This window comes from Rana temporaria, chromosome 1 (genome assembly GCF_905171775.1).
Source record: "Rana temporaria chromosome 1, aRanTem1.1, whole genome shotgun sequence".
Taxonomy (NCBI): Eukaryota; Metazoa; Chordata; class Amphibia; order Anura; family Ranidae; genus Rana; species Rana temporaria.
In genome coordinates this window covers 389,127,482-389,151,724 of record NC_053489.1, presented here as the reverse complement: position 1 = coordinate 389,151,724, position 24,243 = coordinate 389,127,482, and the positions used below count along the sequence as shown (strand labels likewise).

Genomic DNA, 24,243 nt, shown 5'->3' with positions numbered 1-24,243 from the left:
CTGATGGAGGCCAGGCGTCTTATCTCCCTGCATTTCTCAGACCTGGCTCATACGGAGGTAAAACATAGGGAAAACTAATTTTCTTGGAAGGAGATAAAAATGGGAAGTTGCTGGCAAGATTGGTGGCTGTAGACAGATCATTTAGGGTCATATGACCCTTCACATGGCCATTCATAGAGGTACAAAATCAGACCTACCCCTGACACTGTCCATGGAGGCTACTACTAAAGCATGGGAGGAGGTGGTTGGGTTAGCATTCCAGAGTTATTTGGGTTTTTCGCCACAGACTCCACTGTGGGGGAACCCTAAATTGCCTGACTTCTACTCCTTCCCGGATCCCATGGTGTGGGTGGTCAGGGGAATTAAGCTCTTAAAAAGACATCACATCACAAGAGATGGGGTGCTCCTGACTTGATCAATTTAAGGCAAGACAGGACCTCTAAGGCCTTGTACTCACGAGCAGACATGTCCGATGAAACCGGTCCGATTTCATCGGACATGTCTGCCCGGGGACTTCTGTTCGATGGCTGTACACACCATCGAACAGAAGTCCGCGCGTAAACATTACGCGGGGCGTGTCCGCGGTGTCACCGCGACAATGACGTGGCGACATGGGCGGGCCTGCCTTTTAAATGCTTCCACGCATGCGTCGAAGTCATTCGACGCATGCGAGGGATGGCGGGCGGCCGGACATGTACGGTAGGTCTGTACAGACGACCGTACATGTCCGGGCGGACAGGTTTCCAGCGGATTGTTTTAAAGCAAGTCCAGGAAACAGTTGTCCGCTGGAAACCTGTCCGATCCGCCCGAAAATGGTCCGCTCGGGCCTACACACGGCCAAACATGTCTGCTGAAACTGGTCCGCGGACCAGTTTCAGCAGACATGTTTGGTCGTGAGTACGGGGCCTAACGCATATTTTTTTTAGGTTCATACAACTTCATCATGCATTCCAAGCTCAATTCAGGAGAGGGCAGTTGAGTCCATCCCGTCGGCACTGGAAGATATGCTTATAGTGGAAGACCTCCCTAAAACTATGTCACATACAAAGAATTGTTTAAGAGGAGCCCAGTGGCACTGGCTAAATGTAGGGAGCGCTGGGAGGGGGGAGGTCCCCGACATTGAGGGGGAAGAATGGGATAATATGTGGGATCATCCCTTCTGCACAGGATAGACCGATACATTTGAAATTTTGGAGATGATTTTTTGATTGTTTCCACCTGCAGCCCTGTTCTTTTAGAGGAGTGAGGGGCTCCAGAATAGTGTTCCGAGTTGAGAAAAACAGTTTTTGGTTTTCTGTGTTCCCAGAACAGGGTCTGGTTTATGCACTTCAAAGCGATTTGGGTGGGAGAAGCCGTAGAGGCCCTGTCCCCATTCTTTCCTGACCGATGCCCTAAGCTTGATGGTCCTGCCTGCTCCCTGGACAAATACTCTGGCTGTGCTGACTAGGGATAAGCCGAACACCCCCCCCCGGTTCGTTTCGCACAAGAACCTGCGAACAGACCAAAAGTTCGTGTGAACTTTAGAACCTCTTTAAAGTCGATGGGACTCGAACGTTTGAAATCTAACGTGCTAATTTTAAAGGCGAATATGCAAGTTATTGTCCTAAAAAGTGTTTGGGGACCTGGGTCCTGGCCCAGGGGAGATGTATCAATGCAAAAAAAGTTTTAAAAAAGACGTTTTTTCGGGAGCAGCGATTTTAATAATGCTTAAAGTGAAACAAAAGTGAAATATTCCTTTAAAATTTCGTACCTAGGTGGGTGTATAGTATGCCTGTGAAGTAGCGCATGTTTCCCGTGCTTAGAACTGTCCCTGCACAAAGTGTCATTTCTGAAGGAAAAAAAGTCTTTTAAAATCACCCGCGGCTATAATGAATTGTCGGCTCCCGGCAATTCAGAGAAGTCAGTAAAAAAAAAAAAAAAAGCATGGGGGTCCCCCCAAATTCATTTACCAGGCCCTTCGGGTCTGGTATGGATATTAAGGGGAACCCTGCATCAAATAAAAAAAATTACATGGGGTTCCCCCCAAATATCCATTCCAGACCCTTCAGGTCTGGTGTGGATTTTAAGGGGAACTGCACCCCAAATAAAATAAATGGCGTGGAGTTACCCCAAAATTCCACACCAGACCCCTTATCCGAGCATGCAACCTGGCAGGCCACAGGAAAAGAGTGGGGACAAGAGAGCGCCCCCCTCCTGAACCGTACCAGGCCACATGCCCTCAACATTGGGAGGATGCTTTGGGGGTCTGTGAGCCCTCAAAGCACCATGTCCCTATGTTGATGAGGACAAGAGCCTCATGCCCACAACCCTTGCCTGGTGGTTGTGGGGGTCTGCGGGCGGGGGGCTTATTGAAATCTGGATCACCCGTTTAACAAAGGGGACCCCCAGATCCCTGCCCCCCCCCCATGTGAATTGGTAATGGGGTACAAACACACACATACACACACACCGTGGAGAAAGTCCTTTATTAAAAAATATAAAAAAAAAATCAAAATCCAGCGGTGGCAATCCACTCTCGGTCTCCGCTCCAACGCTGTCGGTATCCTACGACAGATGATCTCCTCTCCTCCAGGGTCCAGCGATGAGACAAACTCTTCATCCAGGTCCGGGATCCAGCGCACACATCGTCGCCTGTCTCCACCGGAGACAGTCCGGCGAATGACACAGCTTCAGCCTGTGACAGCCCTTATGTAGGTGAGGGCGGGGCCACCCGTCACGTAAACCCCGGCCCCCCCTGACGCAAGGCAGAGTCCAGGCTTCCCCAGTGACGCCACGGGTGCCCTCACCTACATAAGAGCTGTCACTGGCTGAAGCCGCGTCATTCGCCGGGCTGTCTCTGGTGGAGACAGGCAGCGATGTGTGCAGGATCCCGGACCTGGATCAAGAGATCTTCGCATCACTGGACCCCGGCGGAGAGAAGATCACCCGTCGCAGGATACCGACAGCGTTGGAGCGGAGACAGAGTGGATTACCACCGCTGGATTATTTTTTTTTTTCAATAAAAAGGACTTTCTCCACGGTGTGCGTTTTATTTTTACAATTCTTTACACTTTCTTAGTGAAATGGTAGAGGTACAATGTACCCCATTACCAATTCACAAGGGGGGGCGGGATCTTAAAGGGGTCTTCCAGATTCCGATAAGCCCCCCGCAGACCCCCACAACCACCGGCAAGGGTTGTGGGGATGAGGCCTTTTATCCACATATTCCAAAAACTACTGGGGAAAAAAAAACTGTTCAAAACACTCATTATACCTCAGATTATACGCTGGGGTGTTAACTTTCCAAAATGGGATCTTTTTGTGGGCGTTTCCATTGACCTGGTGCTCCAGGGCCTTCAAAATTGAGATAGGTTGTCATCAAATGAGATATGCAATTTATCCTCTTAGAACACCTACTTGGATGTTGAACCTCTGTATGTGGCCAAATTGTGTAAAAGTCTCACACGTGGTATCACTATACTCAGGAGTAGCAGCAGAATGTATTTTGTGGTGTCATTGCAAGTATGCATGTGCAGTGTGAGGGAAATAACTTATGACAATTTTGTGCAAAAAAAAAAAAAACTCCACGTCTGCTTTCCAAAAAGGGGTAATTTGGGGGGTATTTGCACTTTCCTGGTTTGTTAAGGTCTCAAGAAATCAGATAGCCCTTCTGTACATCAGGTGCTTTCAGAGCTCTATGAGCAGAGAGCTGCAGACTGTCAAATCACAACTCTCTGCTCATCTCCCTCCTCGCTCATTAGAGCGCTGAGCTGTGGAAGGGATAATGAAAATCTGCCAGTACTGAAGAAAATGGAAAAAAGTAACAACTGCAAACAAAGAGGAGTGGTAAAGTTGTCACGAATATATAGTGATAGAGCATTGAAAACGTTCCAGGAGTTGAGAAAAGTTTGGACTCTCAAATAAGTGCTTCAACCAATACTTTACAGATAAGACATGCACCGACGACCCAATTTAAGACAAAGCAAGAATGGAGTAAGGCCCCCTTCTTGAAAATGGTAGGGAATGTCACCTCTTCTAAAAATGTACAACATCCAAATTGTATACCAATATACCATTTAGTAAGAGTAGAAAAGATTTGGTCCCCTGTAGTAGGGTGGGGGAAAAAAAAAAAAAAAACGAAAAAGATGTAGGGGTACTGACAAACGACCAATGGGATAGTATTTTAACCACTTCCATACCAGGCACTTACACACCTTCCTTCCCAAGCCAGCTTTCAGCGCTGTCGCACTTTGAATGACAATTGCGTGGTCATGCTACACTGTACACAAACAATTTTATCATTTTGTTCCCACAAATGGAGCTTTATTTTGGTGGTATTTGATCACCTCTGCAATTTGTATTTTTTGTGCAACTAAAAAAAGACCGAAAACGAAAAAAAAAATCGTTTACTTTTTTTGTAAAGAAGTACGTTTTCTTCTTCAATTACGGGCACTGATGGGCACCGATGAGGCGGCGCTGGTATGCGGCACTGATGGGCACTCATAGGCGGCACTGATGGGTACTTATGGGTGGCACAGATGGGCACTGGGCATAGATTGTCTGGTGGTCCAGTGTGGGCATCCGAGGGGGAGCTGCGCTGATAAACAATCAGCGCGAACCCCCCCTGTCAGGAGAGCCGCCGATCAGCTTTCCTCTACTCACGTCTATCAGACATGAGTGAGGAAGAGCCTATCAATGGTTCTTCCTGTTTACATCGTGATCAGCCGTGATTGGACACGGCTGATCACGTGGTAAAGAGCCTCTTCCGGAGGTTCTTTACCGAGATCAGAGATGCAGGGTGTCAGACTGACACCCCACATCACCGATCGCAGCGCTGCGAGCCCCCACGGGCGGGCGCCTGCATGTAATCCTGCAGGACGTCAATAGATGTCCAGTCAGGATTTCAGAACCACTTCCCAGACGTCAATATACTATTGACCGGGCGGGAAGTGGTTAAACTCAGTAGAATATCTCTGGCCCCAGCACAAAAATGATCAATTTTTTTATACCGTATTTATCGGCATATATGGCGCACTTTTTTCCCCCTTAAAATAAGGGGGAAATCGTGGGTGCGCGATATACGCCGATAGCCGCTTCCCGCGCTCAGTTTGAATTCCTGTGCCGACATATACCGAGTGCAGTACACTCGGGTACATTCGGCTAGGCTCGGCTTCGCTCGTGCTCACGCATAAACGTCACAGAGCGTGAGCGCGAGCGAAGCCGAGCCTTGCCGAATGTACCTGAGTGTACTGCACTTGGTATATGTCGGCGGAGGCGTTCGAACTGAGCGCGGGAACTCGACTTGAGGGGCGCGCTGGAGAAGCCGGGAGGACACCACCGAGGCCGCAGATGGACGCTGGGAAGACACCAAAACTAAGTAATAAAATCATATAACTTTTTTTACAGGAATTTCGGGGGCAACTTTAGGGGTGCGCGGTATACGCGGGAGCGCGCTATACCGCGATAAATACGGTAATTCATATATAAAATATTATACACCAAGATAGCTTTTTATGTTTGGGAGACGTCCAGAGCCATCATGTCCTAGATGTGGAGATTTAGATGGAAATCTTATACATATTCTCTGGGAGAAAATTTAAAGTTAGAACCTAAACTGTGTGTAATGGGATATATGGAACAGCAATCAGCCCCTGCTCTGACGCAAAAAGCAATAGATGTTTTTATCAGGTTGGAAAATTAATTGGACAGAGATATCTGTCCCCCTTACCCATGAAGAGGATAAGGGAAAAGTCAACTAAGTAGGGGGGATGCATAAACAAATTCAGTAAGATATGGAAACCATGGAATGCAATCTTCCCTATATCATACACTCTCCCTAGCTTATACCACCAACTCAACTTGTACCTATCAGAGATGGAATAATGACCTGCCTGATCTGGACAAGGAATAATGGAATCGTCACACTGCAAAAACTGGCTACTTTTTCCCCATTCGACTGAACCTTCCTGTACATGTTGCTATTCCCCTGTAAGCTCCTTCATACACATTGTATGGACCGGCCTTCTCTATTAAACGTTTCTGGGAGGAGGCAGTGGCTGACCTTAATAGGCAGTGTGATTCAACCCTCAGTTTGGACCTCAAAACACTCCTGTTGGGAGCCTTGGACAGAATGGATTTGGGTCATCATGTTAAGCGTTTCCCTTTTTTGCTGCCTTTTATGCCCACAGAAAGATTCTCTTAAAGTGGAAGTCGCCTCACCCTCCCTACTCTTGCCTCATCGTGTGCCACTATAGACAATGCTTTATTAAAGTACAGGTTAACCTATGCGAGTAGGAACTGCCCGAAGAAGTTTGATCAGATATGGTCTGGCTAGACTCCTCGGCTTTCAGGGGCCTAATTGAAAAGGAGAGATTTGGGGTCTTTTAGACACCCGATCCCTCCATAAAGGACTACCTGTCACCACCTATTAATGTGACAAGGGAGGTTTACATTTTGACAGCAATAAAAGTGCTCAAAATATTTTTTTTATTTTTATTAGAGAAAATGTAAAAAAAAAAATTGCGAAAACATATAAAAATCTGAAACCGCCTCACGTTCCCACAAGCTCGCGCAGTAAAGAAAATGCATACACAAGTCACGCCCGCATATGAAAACGGTGTTTAAAATCACACATGTGAGGCATCGCCGCGATCATCAGAGCGAGAAAAATAATTTCCGCCCGAGATCTCCTCTAACCTGGTAACCACAATTTCTTTTTTTAAAGTGCCGTCCTATGAAGATTTTCAGGTACCGTTGTTTGTCTCCATTCCACGAGTGTGCACAATTTCAAAGCATGACATGTTGGGTATCGACTTGGCATAACATCTTTTACAATATACAAAAAAAATCTTATATAAATACCGTTACCGGTAAGTCTAACTGAGTCTTTCAGGACAGCACTTGGAGAGAGCACAGCTCCATCCACTTTCCAGGAAACACTGCAGTCATTCCTTTAAATCCTGCATCCTTCCACCATGGCCTCAGTTGTTACCGAGTACCTCCGGCCATGTTGAAATTAGATAAGCAGAACATAGCAACCACACACATTAGCACTTACAAAACAAAGGGATGGTTATCGGTGCTGTCCTAAAAGACTCAGAAATACCGTTACCCGTAAGTCTAAGGTTTTCTCACCTCGTCTTTCAGGACAGCACTTGGAGATGATAACCGAGTACTTGCTCTAGGGTGGGACCACTGCTTGCAGGACTTTCCTGCCAAAAGATTACTCCGCCGCTGCGGGCAAATCCATCCTGTAATGGCGAGTGAAGGTGGGAGTAACTCGTCCACGTGGCTGCTTTGCAGATATGCTCCGGAGAAGCCCCAGCTCGTTCTGCCCAGGACGTTGCTACCGCCCTTGTTGAATGGCCCACTAGCCCTGTGGGAGGTTCTATTCCCATAGCCCTTTAAGCTTCGTGAATAGCTATGCAAAGCCACCTACCCACGGCGTTCTTAGAAGCTCCGTAGCCCTTACGAGATGCCGAGAATAAAACAAAGAGGATTGGATTTTCTAAACTCTTTTTGTGATCTCTGGATGGTGCATGATGCACCTTCTCACGTCCAAACTATGGAACTCTCTTTCTTTCGGACCAGTTGGAGATGGACAGAATGTAGGTAGAACTATCTCTTGTGTTCTATGGAACGTGGACGCCACCTTTGGCAGGAAACCCGGGTTTGTCCTTAAATAACACTATCTGGGAAGATTGTCAAAAAAAGGCTCAATAATAGATAACGCTTGGAGCTCGCTGACCCGCCTAGCTGAGGTGACTGCTACCAGCAAGCCCAGTTTCAAGGTCCAAAACTTAGAGGCTTCCTCTGGTGGTTCAAAAGGTCTTTTCGTCAGACCTCTCAGAACAACTGATAAATCCCATTTGGGAAAAAAACTTAAATGGTAATGGCCTAGCCCTGGCTAAAGCCTTGAAAAACCTAATGATATAAGGATCTAGAGATAACCTTCTCTCCAGAAACCTTGAAAGTGCCGCTACCTGAGCTTTTAAGGTGCTGGCTGCCAGACCGTTATCCATCCCGTCCTGCAAAAATTCCAGGACAGAGAGGTTGACCTGTGGAGAGCAATTTTTAGAATCACACCAGAAATTAAAAATCTTCCAGGTCTTAAAATAAATAGCTCTGGTAACCCTTTTTCTGCTATTTAGCAGAGTATCAACTAAACGACCTGACAAACCCTTATTTTTAAGGATTTGCTCCTCAGTAACCAGACCGCAAGCTTTAGATGACCTACGTCGGGATGTAGACCCTGAGACAGCAGGTCCCTTCTGACTGGTAGTAGCCAGTGAGCCTCTACCGCTAGTTTCAACAGGCCCAAAAACCAAGGCCTCTTGGGCCAATATGGGGCTACTAGAATTAAAGTCGTCCTCTCTCCCTGCATCTTCTTGAGTACCAACGGGATCATTTGTACCGGGGGAAAGGCGTAACACAAGTGGAAGGACCAATGCTGAGCCAGTGCATCCAGGCCTTCCGCTTGGTCCAGTCTGTTGAGGGAGAAAGAGTGGGACCTTTGCACTTGTTTGAGATGCAAACAGGTCCATTTGAGAAAAACCTCCGGGTTTAGGCTCCACTCGGACTCCAGCACCCTTCTTCTGCTTAAAAAGTCCGCTAGATGATTCAGGGTGCCCTTCAGGTGTACCACGGTCAAAAATGCAACGTTTTCCTCTGCCCAGGACAGAGTTTGCAGGGCCAGGCTCAGGAGACATCTGCTTCTTGCCTTAAAATATATGCCACTGCCGTGGCATTGTCTGACAATACTTGGACATGTTGGCCCCCGATTGTCTGATTGAAGGCCCATAGTCCCATAAAAACGGCTCTTAGCTCCCTCCAATTGGAGGACTTCCTGGACTCCTCCCTTGACCAGGACCCCTGGGCCATCTGGCCCTCGAGATGTGCGCCCCACCCCCAGAAGCTTGCGTCCATCGTTAGGATTTTTGTCGTGGGTGTGACAGACCTAGCCGGGACACTAAAATCTCTTAACTTTCCCAAGATCTCTGCAAAATATTTTGTTGGGGCGGTCGTTTGGAGCATATATGTTCACAAGGGTACATTCCATTTCTTCTATTTTCCCTTTTAGAAAGAGAAACCTCCCTTCTGGGTCTGTCAATCTGTCAGATAGTTTGAAGCGTGTCCCCTTGGCTATCCCTATTGCCACTCCTCTAGCTCTTTTAGAAATCGTGTCTCCATAGTACCAAGTTGGATAATCTTGGGAATATAACCTAATGTTGGATTCAATTGTAAGGTGGGTCTCTTGTAGAAATGCTATGTCTGTTCTATATCTTTTCAATTCCTTTAATATTTTGTGCCTTTTAACCGGACTATTGAGGCCTTTTACGTTATATGATAAGCATTTAACTACTGGCATTTATTTTTCTTCCTTGCCTTCCTCCCTGTGTCTGACATCTCATTTTCCTTGAGCATTCTCCTGTTGGCCAATTTGGTGAGAGAGAATCCCCTCCTCCCAGCCCACCCCCCCTCCATCCCCTCCAAAGCCTCCCTCCCCCTATTTGGCCCTCCCTCCCGCCTCCATCCCCTCCCTCCCCCCCTTTTGGCCACCTGATGACCTCTGAACCAGCTATCATATCCTGGTCCAGATCTCTCCAGGTGGGGTCTGGGATTGCCTCCTCCCGCTCGTTTCCGTCAAGCGAGAGGGATAAGGGGCTATCTCACCCTTCTAGGAAGGACTCGGGCCACTCTTCTTTTTTTCTCTTCTTTCCTCATACTTTCCCTTTCCTTTCCTACACCTGCCCGGGCTCTACACCCAACCAGGCAAGTCAGGGGTCTGAATTTCTAATCCGTTACAAAAATCTTTCAGATCTTCAGGGAATCTCAAAATTGCGGACCTCCCTTTTGTTGCTATTAGGCAGGCGGGGAACCCCCAGTTGTACTTAATGTTCTGACTTACAAGCTGGTTTAAAAGTGGTTTTAAGAGCCGTCTCCTTGCCAATGTATCAGGGGCAAGGTCTGCGAAGATCTGGAGCTCTAGTCCTTTGAACACTAATGGGGGTGCCCCCCTCAATTTCTTCCAGATCTTGTCTTTATCTTCATATAGCTGGAACCTTACAATAATGTCTCTGGTACGCTATGTCTCAGCTCTTTTAGGGTTTCCCACTCTATGCACTCTTTCTATCCCAATTGGCTCTTCTAGTGTTCGTTCCAGTAGGGGGTTAAATATTTTCTGTATTATCTTAAGCTCCTCCCCTTTCTCTTCTGGTAAGGATCTTATTCTCAGATTCTGTCTCCGATTTCTGTTTTCCTGGTCCTCCAATCTGTACATAATCTCTGTTGAAGTTGTATCTCCTCCATTTGCTCTTTTAAAGTGTTTGATTCTAATTCTTGCTCGTCTGTCTTCTCCTCCACTGACTCTACTCTAGAAAGCAGATGTCCGAAGTCTGTCCGTAGGGTCTGTATTTCCCCCTTGATCGCATTCTCTAGTCTCAGCAACATCTCTTCCATTTCTCCCTTCGATGGAGTCTGTAAAGCTGACCGCTGTTCATCCATCCTACTGTTTTCTGAATCACTCTCCGTAACCCCTTCTCTTGATTCCATTGATATTTCTCTCGGGTCTCCACCCTGAGATTTCTTATTTTCTGTTTTTTTTTCTTTGTCTGTTGTTGCTTTGTTGCACCTTGTGTTCGTGGGCTATCGTCTTTGATCATAAACGATCTAATGGAGCTTGTTGCCGTTTTATAGCTTGGTGTCTTCGGGGGTCCTCCTTTTGTGGATCTACTCGTCATCCTGTACATTGTTTGCCTTCCTCTTCCGATCCTCTTCCCCAGCTCGACCTCCTGTTACCTCTCCTCTTATCTATTCTGTTCCCCTTTTTTTTCTTTTAGTTTAACCCCCTGCACTTTTATACGCCCGTACGGGGATGAGTCAGATACCACCCTACCCGCGACCTTGTCCACTAATTTCGTATTGGAGAGAGGGGTTTGTAGACTCCTAGGGGTAAAAAAAAAAAAAGAAGAAGAGGGGTCTTCGCGCTAGTCCTGTGTGCTTTAAGGCTGGGGGTACCCTTCCTCCCCCCCCCTTGTGCTCCTCTCACTCCACTCGCCTCAGTTCTACCAAACACGTTGGACCTGGGAACTAGGGTAGAGATCGGGTGGGCAGTCACGAGAGGGAAGAAATAAAAAAAAGAGAGCGGGAGAGAGGAACAGACAACTAAGGAGTCAACGGCAGGGACAGAGACGGAAGGACAGTGAGGGATCCCGATTTTACTTGGGGACCACCTGTTGGTGTATATCGTTGGTGTATAACGCCTCCAACTCTGTCCTTGTTTTCTTGACCTCCCCCTAGACCAATTTTATGTCACCTTTTGGTCTCAGTGATCTCTTGGCCTCTCCCTCTGTGTATATAAAGCTATGCACTTATACACCCGTTAATGGGATATCATATCAATGTCATACCAATCTCAAGTGTGTTATGTGAGTTTTCAGAGTACCGAGTTCAGAGTTCAATGAGCCCAAGGACCAATTTGCATACTATTCCATTAAATATCCTACCAACCTCAGGGGGTTTTGTTTTAGATTTTCAAGGAGTGTAGGGTTAGTACATAGAGTTATTTGGTTATGGGGTTACTTTTGACCCCTTCCTGCCCCCTAGTAGTGATCCAAATCCGGGTCTTCTCTCACATATTCCTTATGCAATACTTTACAGTGCTATTTAACAATAAGTTTGTTTTCATTGTTCAAGTCACATTCAATCACATTCAGTTATGACAGTTTATAGAACAGAGTTTACCAGATTTAGAAGCTTGCCAGTGCTTTGATAGTGTTTTCAGATCCTGCTTCTCCCATAGTAGAAGACCCCTACCTTACCTCCGTGCCTCCTCTTCCTCCTGTCCTCTATATGGAGAGTGGCTGGGCGCTGGGAGCTGACCTTGTTGCCTGTGTTACCTGCGTTACCAGAGATGGTTGTTCTGTGTGAGCCCAGCAGGCTCAATCCATCCGCAGCACATCCCGCTTCCTGCTTCAAACCGTCCGTCTGTCATGAATATGCATCAAGTCTGTCTGCCAACCTGATCTCCATGTGTTCATTAGAGGCAGATCCTGTTCTGGTTTCCCTTCTTATCACTTCCTCTTCCTGTATGGCTCCACCCTAGTCCATCCCAGGAAGCCTATATTAACCTTTGCTCTACAGGTCTGCAGTGCTGTTCAACAGTGTTCCTATGCTTAGTTCCTGTCTGCAGTGTATTGCTAGTTCCTGTTTGCAGAGTGCTACGATCATCTTCCGTGTACCGTTTTGGCTTGTCCCCGACTTCCCTGTCTGCCTGTGCCCCTGACTATTTGCATGTTGCACGGTTATCCTTGTCTGCCTGTTGCCCTGACCTCGGCCTGTCCATCACCACTGTTTGTCCTGCTGGCTGCTTCCCTCTTCTCCCTGCGGAGTGTGACTTGAGGAATCCCGGGAACGCGACCTGGACCCAGTTGCGGCCAAGACCATCCCTACCATCAAGGGCTCTGGTGAATACAAAACTGGGTCTTAGACTCCGCGCCCTGGGTGATCTTGGGTTACGCTTCCTCCCTGCCAGCAGTAGTCGGCTATAGGGTTCACTTCCCTGTGGTGCATCCCTGACCCCTACAGGGTGCACTTGTCACCTGGCCACAGGTGACCTGACACCGTCCGTCCCTGCTCCTCACCGGCTGTTTTGAAGAGTCCCTGGTGTAGCGGCGCAGCCCAGCATAGCTTGCAGCACGAAGCGTGTGACCTTAGGTTCCCACACCTTCTACTGCGATGAAATGCTGCCTATGGAGCGGTACACAGCGTGCTGGAGTGAGCGCCGGCGTCTCGTCCCTTCAGTCCTTCACCCAGCGCGATCCTTCCTCGCAGCCGAGCAATCCCATAGGTGTTGACTCCCCCCACCTACGAGCGCGCGTGTCCTCACGTGCGCGCCATCCATGGGAATCACCACACCTTCCCTGTTCTGATTGCCAGGCGTAGGCAACGTTGAGATGAAGCTTTTATTGGAACGTGTAGGTATGCGTCCCTCAGATCTATAGAGGCAAGGAAGCATCCTGCCGGAAGAAGCTTTCTTACTGAATAGATCGTGTCCATTCGAAATCTCTTGTATCGAATCGACCGGTTTAGGATCTTTAGGTTCAGAATCAATCTGAATTTTCCCGACGGCTTCTTCACTAAAAATAAGTGGGAATAACACCCTAGACCCTGTTCTTACTGGGGCACAGAGGTGATCACCTTTTGCTGGAGAAAATCCTGCATCAGTGCCATCATCGCCAGAGACTTCCCTTGATCTCTGGGCAACTGTGTCACATAAAAGCGAGACGGTGGGCTTTCTGAAAACTCCAGTGCTGGATGTTGCCTCCTCCCACTGTGGAAGGAACGATTGGCGTCATCCTCCCACACCCGGGAGAAAGTCACTGGGGTTTTGCGGGCTGGCTGGGGGCACGGAACAATACCCCAGGTTTCCCTCGACCCCTCTGGGGCCACCAAGATTTATTTCAAGTTTCTTTTGAATCCTGGGTTTGGAAAAAAGGACGAAAATTATTTTTGGTCTGTGGCACCACTTTTTTTTTTTAAAAGGAAATGCCTTTTTCCTGTCTGCCGTTCTATGTAGAACTGTGTCTAGACCGGGACCAAACACCAGTTCCCCCTCAAAAGGTAGACCACACAGCTTAACCTTTGAAGCTGAATCACCCAACCAGGTTTTAACCCATAATGCTCTTCTGGCCGAATTAATCAAGGCGGAAAACCTAGCGGACATCCTCACTGACTCGGCTGAGGCATCTGCCATGTAGCCTACAGCCCTTTGCAGGACTGGAAGGGACTCTAGTAGGTCTTTGCGAGAGGTTCCTGCCTCAATATGACCTCTTAGCTGCTCTAGCCAATGCTCCAGGTTCCTGGCTACTACCGTAGATGCCATAGCAGGCTTGAGGTTGGTTAGTGTGGAATCGCAAGCTTTCTTCAAAAGTGAATCAGCTCGTCCATGGTGTCCTTCAAGGCCCCCATGTCCTCAAAGGCCAAGTCGGTGCTACCTTCGAGAATGCTGCATCAAGCTTAGGTTTCTTGTTCCAAACCTGTGCCTGATCCTCATCAAGGGAAATCTCCTTTTAAGAGACCTGGAGAAGAAGGGGGCCCTCTCTGGGTCCTTCATTCCCTCTTAACAGAGTCCCACAACACCTTATGTACCGGAAATGTTCGATGCTTAACTTCATCTAAACCCTGGTACATCCTGTCGTGCAGCAATAACTGGGCCTTATCCTCATTAATATTAAGGGTAGCATGTATGGTCTTCAGAAGGTCATCTACCTCCTCTAAAGACAGCTTGTAGCAGGAAGAGGTCTCTTTCTCATCATCTTCCTCTGCCTCTGACCCTGAAGCTATGCTTCTTGGCTCCTCAGACTCACTGACTGCTCCTCTAGCAGAAGGTGTGTGGGTACTGATGGAAGCCCTAGATGTTAACTGCGACACCGGATATTTGTCAAGATAGGAACGGAATGACTGAAAAGTAGCTTTCAGTTCCTTCCGGAAGGAAGTTTTACAAGTGGCACACCGCTTTTTAGGGGGAGGTAAAGCATCTAAGTTTTTCTTTAGATTTCTTTAGACACCAAAAAGACAACAACACTTTGTTTAACCTTTGTGTATCAGTTCCCATGCAATTTTGCAAACAAAAGTCAGTGAACAAACACACAACCAATTCCCATCACCACTGTACCAAACAAACAGAAAAAACACTCTCCCAGAGACGTCACTTGAGAGTTTGAGGCAGGCTCCCTTCCCCCCTAAGGGGGGCAGAAGGAGGGACACAACATACATATCCCAGGCAGTATATGGAGGAGACCACCGTTTCTGCCTACCTGGGCCGGGCTGGTGCTCGTGGCTCCTGCTCCCGCCACCTCCGCGGTCTCTTCTGGCTCCATATCCCCAGAATGCAGCAGACGTCCGGCAGCTTTATTTGAATTTTCACGGTCATTCTCGCCGCTGCGAGTACCGGAAGTGCACCGCTGAGGCCGCCTCCCCTTCTGCACTCCAGCGGCTGGAACCGGAAGCCGCCGCGCACCACCGGAAGTTCTGCCCTCACCGGCAGTGACGTCACCCGCCACTCGGACCGGACCACTGCAAGCCCGGAGGGAAGCACCCAGCCACCTGCATTAGCTCACCATGCCCGGCCTACGGGAGTGACACCTCCAGCGGCCTCTGCCCTCGCCGGACTCGAGAAGGGGAAAGCACTGGAACATCCCCCACCCCTCAGGGGAGATGTTGGGTCAGCCTCCTAGAAAGAAACAACCGACACGCAGGTATGCCCAAGTCACCTCCACCTGGAGCGAGTACAGCAAACCCCTGGTTCCCTGCAGCGCTTCCACCATGGCAGGAGGAAACACTACAACTGAGGCCATGGTGGAAGGATGCAGTATTTAAAGGAATGACTGCAGTGTTTCCTGGAAAGTGGGTGGGGCTGCGCCCTCTCCAAGTGCTGTCCTGAAAGACGAGGTGAGAAAATTGGGCTAACTTTACAGTTTAGTTTTTTTTTTATTCATGAACGGGTCTTATATCAAAAAATTGCGTTTTAAAGACTGCTGTGCAAATACTGTGTGACGCTGTACTGCAATGATCGCCATTTTATTGTCCAACGTCTACACACACACACACACACACACACACACACACACACACACACACACATACACATACACACAGATTTTAATTTGCAAGCAACTAATGTCAGAAATGGGCTTAGTCATGAAAAGGGATATGTTAAGCTGGTCTATACCGGTCTTATCTTGTTAAATCATATGATAAATATGCTACACTTGTACGCCTGTACCTGACTAATCTTTTCCGCAAACATTTTGTATTTGTAAAAAATATTGATACATGATGAATGGCTACCCCTGCTTTTCAGCCAATAATTTCATGGCATCCGATGAGAAAAAGAAATCCAAGTACAACAACTTGTCAATTTGAGATATATTTGAATACCAATAATGGAAGCAACAATCAAGTGCTCAAATTGCAGCTACTTGGACTGCCCTTATACGATATTCCGAAGTGGTAAAAAGATATCTAGAAATGCTGTAAATGTTATGAGCTGGCAATCTAAAACACACAATAACAGGAAACAGTATGGTGTCAAGTCATCAAAATTGTACATTCTTTGTCATGTAGTCTGATGAGTTTTAAACCATTTAGATAGAGATATGGATATTTGTGGAGAAAACTTTGCATGTTTGTAATACGGTATAAGGGCTTGTGGACAGAACTGACATTTATGTGCTTTAATTTAGCAGAGGCATCTGCAAATATATGGGTGAGGATGCTTGTATGTTGATAATTTAACATGTATGCGCTTTTTATCTCAATGGCAATAGTTCCTTTTTTTGTTATAATATTTTGTAATTTTTTTATATATTGCAAAAATATATCAATATTTTCTTTTTGTATATTTAAGTCTTAGAAGTCAGGTTTTTTGTGGTTGTTTTTTGGTGTAAAAATCCAAGATAACCAGTGAAAACCGCACATCAGAAAACAAAATCAACTTATAAAAAGGCATCTGAAAAATATATGCAAAGTTTGACTTTCCCTGTGTAAAAATGTATAGGAATCTTCACCTGCTTTTAGCTATGGGTCTGCGTATTGTTTAAACAAGCAGTTTTCACAGACCACAACCTCAGATTTTGTATCGAAATTTTCATGCGACAGGTTTACCTTAGATTCATCGAATCCCTTGTACACAGAGTAAGAATGTCAGACGAATGATTTTTTTGTTTGTTTTGTATGATAATCTCATATTGAAACCGAATAGGTTACTAGAATCATGAAAACTCTTGTAAAAACAGAATACCACTTTCCGTGGCTCTCGAAAGCTGCGTATTAAAGCAGAGGTTCACCCAAATAACATCTATATCAGACCAACTTCTTTATACTTCCAACATGTACAGTCTGCATTTTCTTTTCTTTTTTTACGCTGTACATACCGTATAATCTATATTTGCAATCTGGCTTCCGGGTACTTCTCCCCGCGGGAGTAGGCGTTTCTATGCTGAGGGGGAATGTCCTTTGGGAGGTCTCCCAGATTGACGTCCTTTCAGACAAAAAAAGTTCCCCCCCGGCGGATAAGGCCCCGCCCCCATATTGCGTAGGCACGCCACGAGTCACGGCGTTTCCGAAAGAAGCCGAACATGCAGAGCTGCGAGTCGGCTCTATACGGCACCTGCGCACCGACTAGGAGCTGTGTGGAGCTGACTGCGCAGGTGCCGTATAAAACTTCATGTTTGGCTTCTTTCGGAAACGCTGTGACGCGCCTACGCAATACGGGGGGCGGGGCCTTATCACTGTATTGCACCCAAACAAAACTGACGTCCTTTTTTCCCCCACAAATGGAGATTTTTGGTGGTATTTGATCACCTCTGGAGTTTTTATTTTTTGTGCTAAACAAACAAGGAACGACAATTTAAAAAAAATTTTTTTACTTTTTGCTATACTAAATATCCTTAAAAAAAAATATATAAAAAAAAAAAAACAAAACAAATTTTTTCCTCAGTTTAGGCCGATATGTATTCTTCAATTTTTTTACAAAAAATATCACAATAAGCGTATATTGATTGGTTTGCGCCAAAAAGTTATAGCGCCTATAAAATCGGGGATAGATTTATAGCATATTTTTAACACTTTTTTTATTAGCAATCGCGGCGATCTGCGATTTCTATCATGACTGCGACACTATGGGGGACACATCAGACACTTTTGACACCATTGACATTTATACAGCGATCAGTGCTATAAAAATGCATTGATTACTGTGTAAATGACACTGGCAGGGAAGGGGTTAAACCCTAAGGGGTGATCAAAAAGTGTGTTCTAGGGAGTGATTCTAACTGTGGGGGGGATGGACTACCACTGACATGACAGATCACTGCTCCCGATGACAGGGAGCAGTAGATCCCTGTCTTGACACTAGGCAAAACAGGGTTGTTTACATAGACATCTCACTGTTCTGCAGCTCCGTGACACAATCGCGGACATCGAGTCCGTGGGCATGGTCACAGAGCACACCGCAGCGGCGCATGCCCACCATACCGCAATTTAAAAATAACGTACCTGTACGTCCATTTGCGCAATCGGGCGCTGGTCAGCAAACAACTAAATTGAGGGTACTAATAGATAGGGGTTAGATTCGCTTTACTACAAGGTCCATGTTATATACAAGTATATCTGGACTTGCTGGTCACTTTGACATGGTTTTCTTGGACACCTACAGCCTAGGTAACAATGCTGCAAATAGGTCTGCATGGACATGTAAAAGGGATGGGTAAATGCACTTTTAGTGGGCCCCGTTGATCTTCACCAACATCCCTGACAAGTCACAATCACTTGTCTCTACTTCACAGTGATATAGTAGGGTACCAACTTTTCACTGGAACGAACGTAGCTACACATATGAAGCTAAAAAACAGAATGTGATGGATAATGTGCTTGCTCTGCACGGCCTAGATCTTGACAAAGCAGAAACTGCTATGCCATTTGGGATCAGATGAGTTTCGATCAGTGTACGGCCAGCTTAAGTCATCTTAAAATATCAGAAGATGTCATTTTATAGATTGTAAACTACGGGTATGGCAAAATAGGGACTCCATAGCATCTACATTGTACAAAGCTATAGAGGGAGATCTGAGTTCAGGACCTCAATCGATTTTACTCCATTTGCCACATAGAGGAACCCCCATCACCAACTAAATATATATGTCCTGATGACTTGTAATGAAAATACATATTAGTGTAATGTATAACCCAATTACCTGCCTGCATTCTGACACTCAACCCAATCTGAATTGGTGGCAGATATCAGATTAGTCCGAAACTCATACGAAAAACACCCCCTTGGTGTGACATTAACAATGAGTACAAAAAAATTGCAGTTTTAGGCCATACAACAGATCATGCATTAAGGGATGTCCTCCAAAAAATGAAAATACTTACTGACATGGGTAAATAAACTGAATAGCCAAAACTGCTACTCCATTGGCCAGTTTATCAGTGAAACTCATTGCACCATACACAAAAGCTGCACTGACCTGCAAAGCAAGAAATAGACAATGTTTTGGATGTAGAAATCACCATTATACTTTACACAAAGAAAATTAAAAGTACATCTAAAGCCAATAATTATCCTGTTGGCAATCTTGTGTCCCTGTAACTTCCTTCGGCTAAACTGAGCAGAATTCTCTGCTGTCTTCTGTAAACTACTAAACAACACTGCTCCATGTAATGCAAATAATTGAAGGGGTAGATGTTTGTGGTCCAAATCAGGAGAGCAACCTATGGTCACCATAAAACAGAAAAATTGTTATTGGTAAACTCACCAGATGAAAATAAATCCTGAAAGAACGGGAGATAACGTATCCACAATAATAAAGGATAAGAATAAGAATAAGCAAGGGAGCTGCGGTGGCTCAACGCGATTGGCACTGCGCTGACAAGCCATTCACCTCTGCAGCTAGGGGTTCGGTTCCCGGTCTCGGCTACATGTGAATTGAGTTTGGTGGTCTCAGCCCGGCTCCCGGTGGGTGTGCTATGCGAGGTAACCCTGCGCTTAGTACACCCACCCCCCTCCCACAAAAACCACCACACCTACACACGCACTCGAAATTGGCTTAACACACTCACACTTTGACCACGCGGTCTCTTAAAGAGAGGCGAAGGACTTACAGGGCTGGTTGAGCGGGCTAATCCTCTCACTCCCTTATAGGGAGTCCCTCTGCCCCGTTGGGCTTCAAAGCGGAGCAGGTAGGGCGGGCTGTGTGGGAGGACCCCCTCACACACCCGCCATTGCCACCCGGGGCATGGAGAAAGGTGGCAGATTGCCTCTGGGGGAGGCCTGCCTACTCCCAACTCCTGCAGTCCGGCTCCTCTCTCGAGTACACGCACAAAATACACTTTAAAAAAGAAAAAAAAAAAAAAAAAAAAAAAAGAATAAGAATAAGCTACAATTTCTGTATTTTTTTTCCCCTATACATTTTTTTTTTTTTAAATCCCCATTTTGCATAAAGTAAGGGAGGGGTGTGTGTGTGTGTGTGTGTGTGTGTGTGTGTAGAATATATTTTATATATAAAATATATATATTTTGTCGTATAAATTTTATGAAGATGTATTTAAATAAGTATTGTCAGTGCCACCCAGTGTTGGTTCTCCAGCAACAGAGCCAACTGGGGCAGACTGACGCTGGTCGAGTCCCGTCTGGTAGTGGAAAACGTTTGAGCACTGGCAGGTGGCAGAGATGTTTGCATAGTGTGGATATGTCCGCCGACGAAGAGCCCCTGTGCATTAGCACAGACGATCGTCTAGGGGGGATATGTTCGCTCTGCAAAAACATTATCAGTTATAGGCGGATATACGCTCTTGTCTCTGCTATGTCTGATTAGCATGTTCGAGATGCGTAGCGTACACCTGCCGATAGCCTCCCACCCCCAGCAATAATAGTATAATGCGGATATGCGTTGTTCTCTGGAATAGTGCAGTATAAGGATTCCTATAAGCGGTAAAACTGGAGCCTTGGGTTGTTATGATCAGAGATAGAGTCCATGTTTGTTTGGCTTCCATTCACCCTGTCTTTGCTCAGACACACCCATCAGAATCCTTTAGTTGTATTGTATTGTATCGAGTTGATTTTCTTTGCTGCGCAAGCTCGTGGGAACGTGAGGCTGTTTCAGATTTTTACTTGTTTTCGCAATTATTTTATTTTTTTTACATGCTTTTTTTTTTATTTTTTTTTAAAGAAAACTTTTTTTTTTATCACTTTTATTGCTGTCAAAATGTAGACATCCCTTGTGACAGTAATAGGTGGTGACAGGTACTGCTTTATGGAGGGTTCATGTGTATAAAAAAATAAAGCGCTGCAACCAATTATTTTAATAATCAATTAGTTGGCCGATTATTTGGATTAAATCGGTTAATAACCTAAAAAGAAAAAAAAAAATTGCAACTGTAGTGTGTTTCTGCAAAAAGCACCAAAAACAGAGGTGTGACCCAGGCCTGAGATGTTTAGTAACACAATAGGGTTCATTTTTTACTGTGGGACAGTGAAAGTAATTACAGTAGCGATTTGCTCTTTGTACTATAAAGGGATAATTTTACTTTTTTTTAAACCCCATTATGTTACTTGCTGATTAATCGATTATGAAAATAGTAATCGATCAATTCCATAATCGAGAGAATATATACACATATACACACACACACACACACACACACACACACATCTCAGAAAAATAGAATATCAAAAAGTTATTTCAGTAATTAAAAAAAATGAAATTCAATTATATTATGAAGATTTCACAGCGATTTCAAGAATTTTCCTTTTATTTTTTACCGCTGTGGTAGTATATGCCGAGAACTCGGTTTGTTCCTTAACCACTTAACCCCTGGACCATATTGCTGGTCAAAGACCAGAGCACTTTTTGCGATTCGGCACTGGGTCGCTTTAATTGACAACTGCGCGGTCGTGCGACGTGGCTCTCAAACAAAATTGACGTCCTTTTTTCCCCCCAAATAGAGCTTTCTTTTGGTGGTATTTGATCACCTCTGCGGTTTTTAGTTTTTGCGCTATAAACAAAAATAGAGCGACAATTTTGAAAAAAATGAATATTTTTTACTATAATAAATATCCCCCGAAAATATATATATAAAAAAACAATTTTTTTCCTCAGTTTACGCCGATACGTATTCTTCTACATATTTTTCATAAAAAAAAAGAAAAAAAATCACAATACGCGTTTATTGATTGTTTTGCGCAAAAGTTACAGCGTTTACAAAATAGGCGGTAGTTTTATGGCATTTTTATTAATATTTTTTTTTTTTTTACTAGTAATGGCGGCGATCAGCGATTTTCTTTCGGTACTGCGACATTATGGTGGACATATTTGACACATTTTTGGGACCATTGGCATTTTTATAGCGATCAGTGCTATAAAAATGCATTGATTACTATAAAAATGCCACTGGCAGGGAAGGGGTTAACACTAGGGGGCGGGGAAGGGGTTAAGTATGTTCCAACTGTAGGGGGGGGGGGTGGACTCACTAGGGGAAATGACTGATCGCTGTTCATACATTGTATGAACAGACGGTCAGGCATTTCTCCCCTGACAGGACCGGGAGCTGTGTGTTTACATACACAGCTCCCGGACCCCGCTCTAACGAGCGCGCGGGAGACAGGAGCGAGCGGGGGGCGCGCGCACGCCTAGTGGCCGCTTCGCCTGCCGACGTAGAGCTACGGGCTCTCACGCAGGAGAGCCGACCTGCCGCTGTAGAACTGCCGCGGCTGGTCGGGAGTAGAAAGCTGCACTAGCTGTAACTAATTTAGCGCTCCATACACAATATGAGGATTCCTTGTTGCCTCAGTACAGGGTAACATTCTGATGCCGTGTACACACGATTGTTTTTCAGCATGTCCAAAAAAACGACGTTTTCCCAACTTCATCATTAAAACGACGTTGCCTACACACAATCGTTTTTAAAAAATTATCTAGCAAAGCGCGGTGACGTACAGCACATACGATGGCACTATAAAGGGGAAGTTCCATTCGTCTTTGGGCTGCTTTAGTTGATTCAGTGTTAGTAAAAGACGATTTACGCTTTTCTGTCTGTTACAGCGCAATGAATGTGCTTACTCCATTATGAACGGTAGTGTTACCAGAACGAGCGCTCCCGTCTCATAACTTGCTTCTGAGCATGCGTGTTTTTTTTACGTCGTTTTAGCCCACACACGATCATTTTTTACAACCCGAAAAACGTCATAGTTTAAGACGACGTTAAAAATGCAGCATGTTCGAATTTTTTTTTTGTCGTATTTCAGAACCTGAAAAATGATGTGTAGCCCACACACGATCATTTTAAATGACGTTTTTGAAAAACTGTTTTTTTCATGCCGAAAAATGATTGTGTGTACGCGGCATGAGGATTATTTAGCCTTCGTGTGATGAAATGTCTAGTACTGGATCACACTTTTCTACCCTACACTGAATACTAAAGCGGGACTGTTTTTGTACAACACGCTGTACCGTGTGTGTTGCGTTTCTACTGAGATATCGCTCTTGCAACGCAGCAGATACTTACCCCAGCATAAGTCTATTCCACCTCAGCTGTTTAGGATGAGAGTGTGAAGTCTGAATGAATGTGGTAGCTACATGTGCCTTGACAACGTTGTCAAATTTTAAATGAATGTGGCGGAGGTGCATTTTTTACTTGTTGAATCTAAATGTGTTTTATTTTTAATAAAAATATATTTTTGCCATCACTTTCTCTTTGAAGATTCACTTTGGACTTTATCCTTGTTTCATCCTTTTTGCCAAAGGTATATAGGATAGGAAGCAACACCAGCTTGTGGTGAAGAATTAGGAATGGCTCCCTACATATAAAAGGGCCGCCAATTCCGACATCCTTCTAGCCGAGGTGATGGCCATCAGGAAAGCTAGCTCGCATGACAAGACTAATGGAATCTCCTCGATAGGCTCAAATGGTTGTGTCTAACACAGACAGGACCACATTTAAGACCAAAGGACACATAGGTGACCTAATGGAGGGAAGCAAACAAGTTGCCCCCTGCATAAAAGTTCGGACCAACGAATGGGAGGCTAAAGGCCTTTGGAAGAATACCGACAGGGTCTAAATCTAACCTCCGATTGTACTCAAAGTTAATCCCATTTTCACAGGCAACTGTAGAAAAGAGATTTTCCAATTAGGCATTTTCAAGGATGCCATTTTATGGCTTCACACCAAGCAGTACAAGTCTTCCAGCCCTTATGATAGATCTTCCTAGTGACCACTTTCCTAGCATTAACTAGGGTAGACACCACCAGTCCCGAGATGCCACGATCCTTCAGCACCCTGGCTTCAATAGCCATGCCGTAAAATTTAGAGACTATAAATTGGGGTGGAATATAGGACCGTTAGACAGTAGATCGGGGCGCTGTGGAAACGTCCATGGCCCGTCTATTGCCAATCTCACAATCTCTGGGAACCAGGGCCTTCTGGTCCAGGCTGGTGCCACCAGAATGACTGGACCCCAATCCTGCGCAACAAATGTGGAAGGAGGATCGGGGGGAGCATAAACCAAGAGTACTGGCTCCATGGAACTACCAGAGCATCTGCTACGATTGCCAGGGGATCCCTTGTTTGGGACACAAACTGATGTAGCTTCTTGTTGAACCTGGACGCCAATACAGTGGAACCTTGGATTACGAGCATAATCCGTTCCAGGAGAATGCTCGTAATCCAAAGTACTCGCATATCAAAGCGAGTTTCCCCATTGAA

General features: G+C 45.6%; 1 protein-coding gene across 1 annotated transcript in view; it reads right to left on the bottom strand.

The window, feature by feature from the left end:
• MFSD12 (major facilitator superfamily domain containing 12) overlaps positions 1-24,243 on the bottom strand; it is a 197,917-nt gene that overhangs the window by 77,017 nt on the left and 96,657 nt on the right. Inside the window, exon 8 of the mRNA XM_040322574.1 lies at positions 18,916-19,010. Coding sequence (XP_040178508.1) covers positions 18,916-19,010 — 95 coding nt within the window. The remainder of the gene's footprint in view (positions 1-18,915; positions 19,011-24,243) is intronic.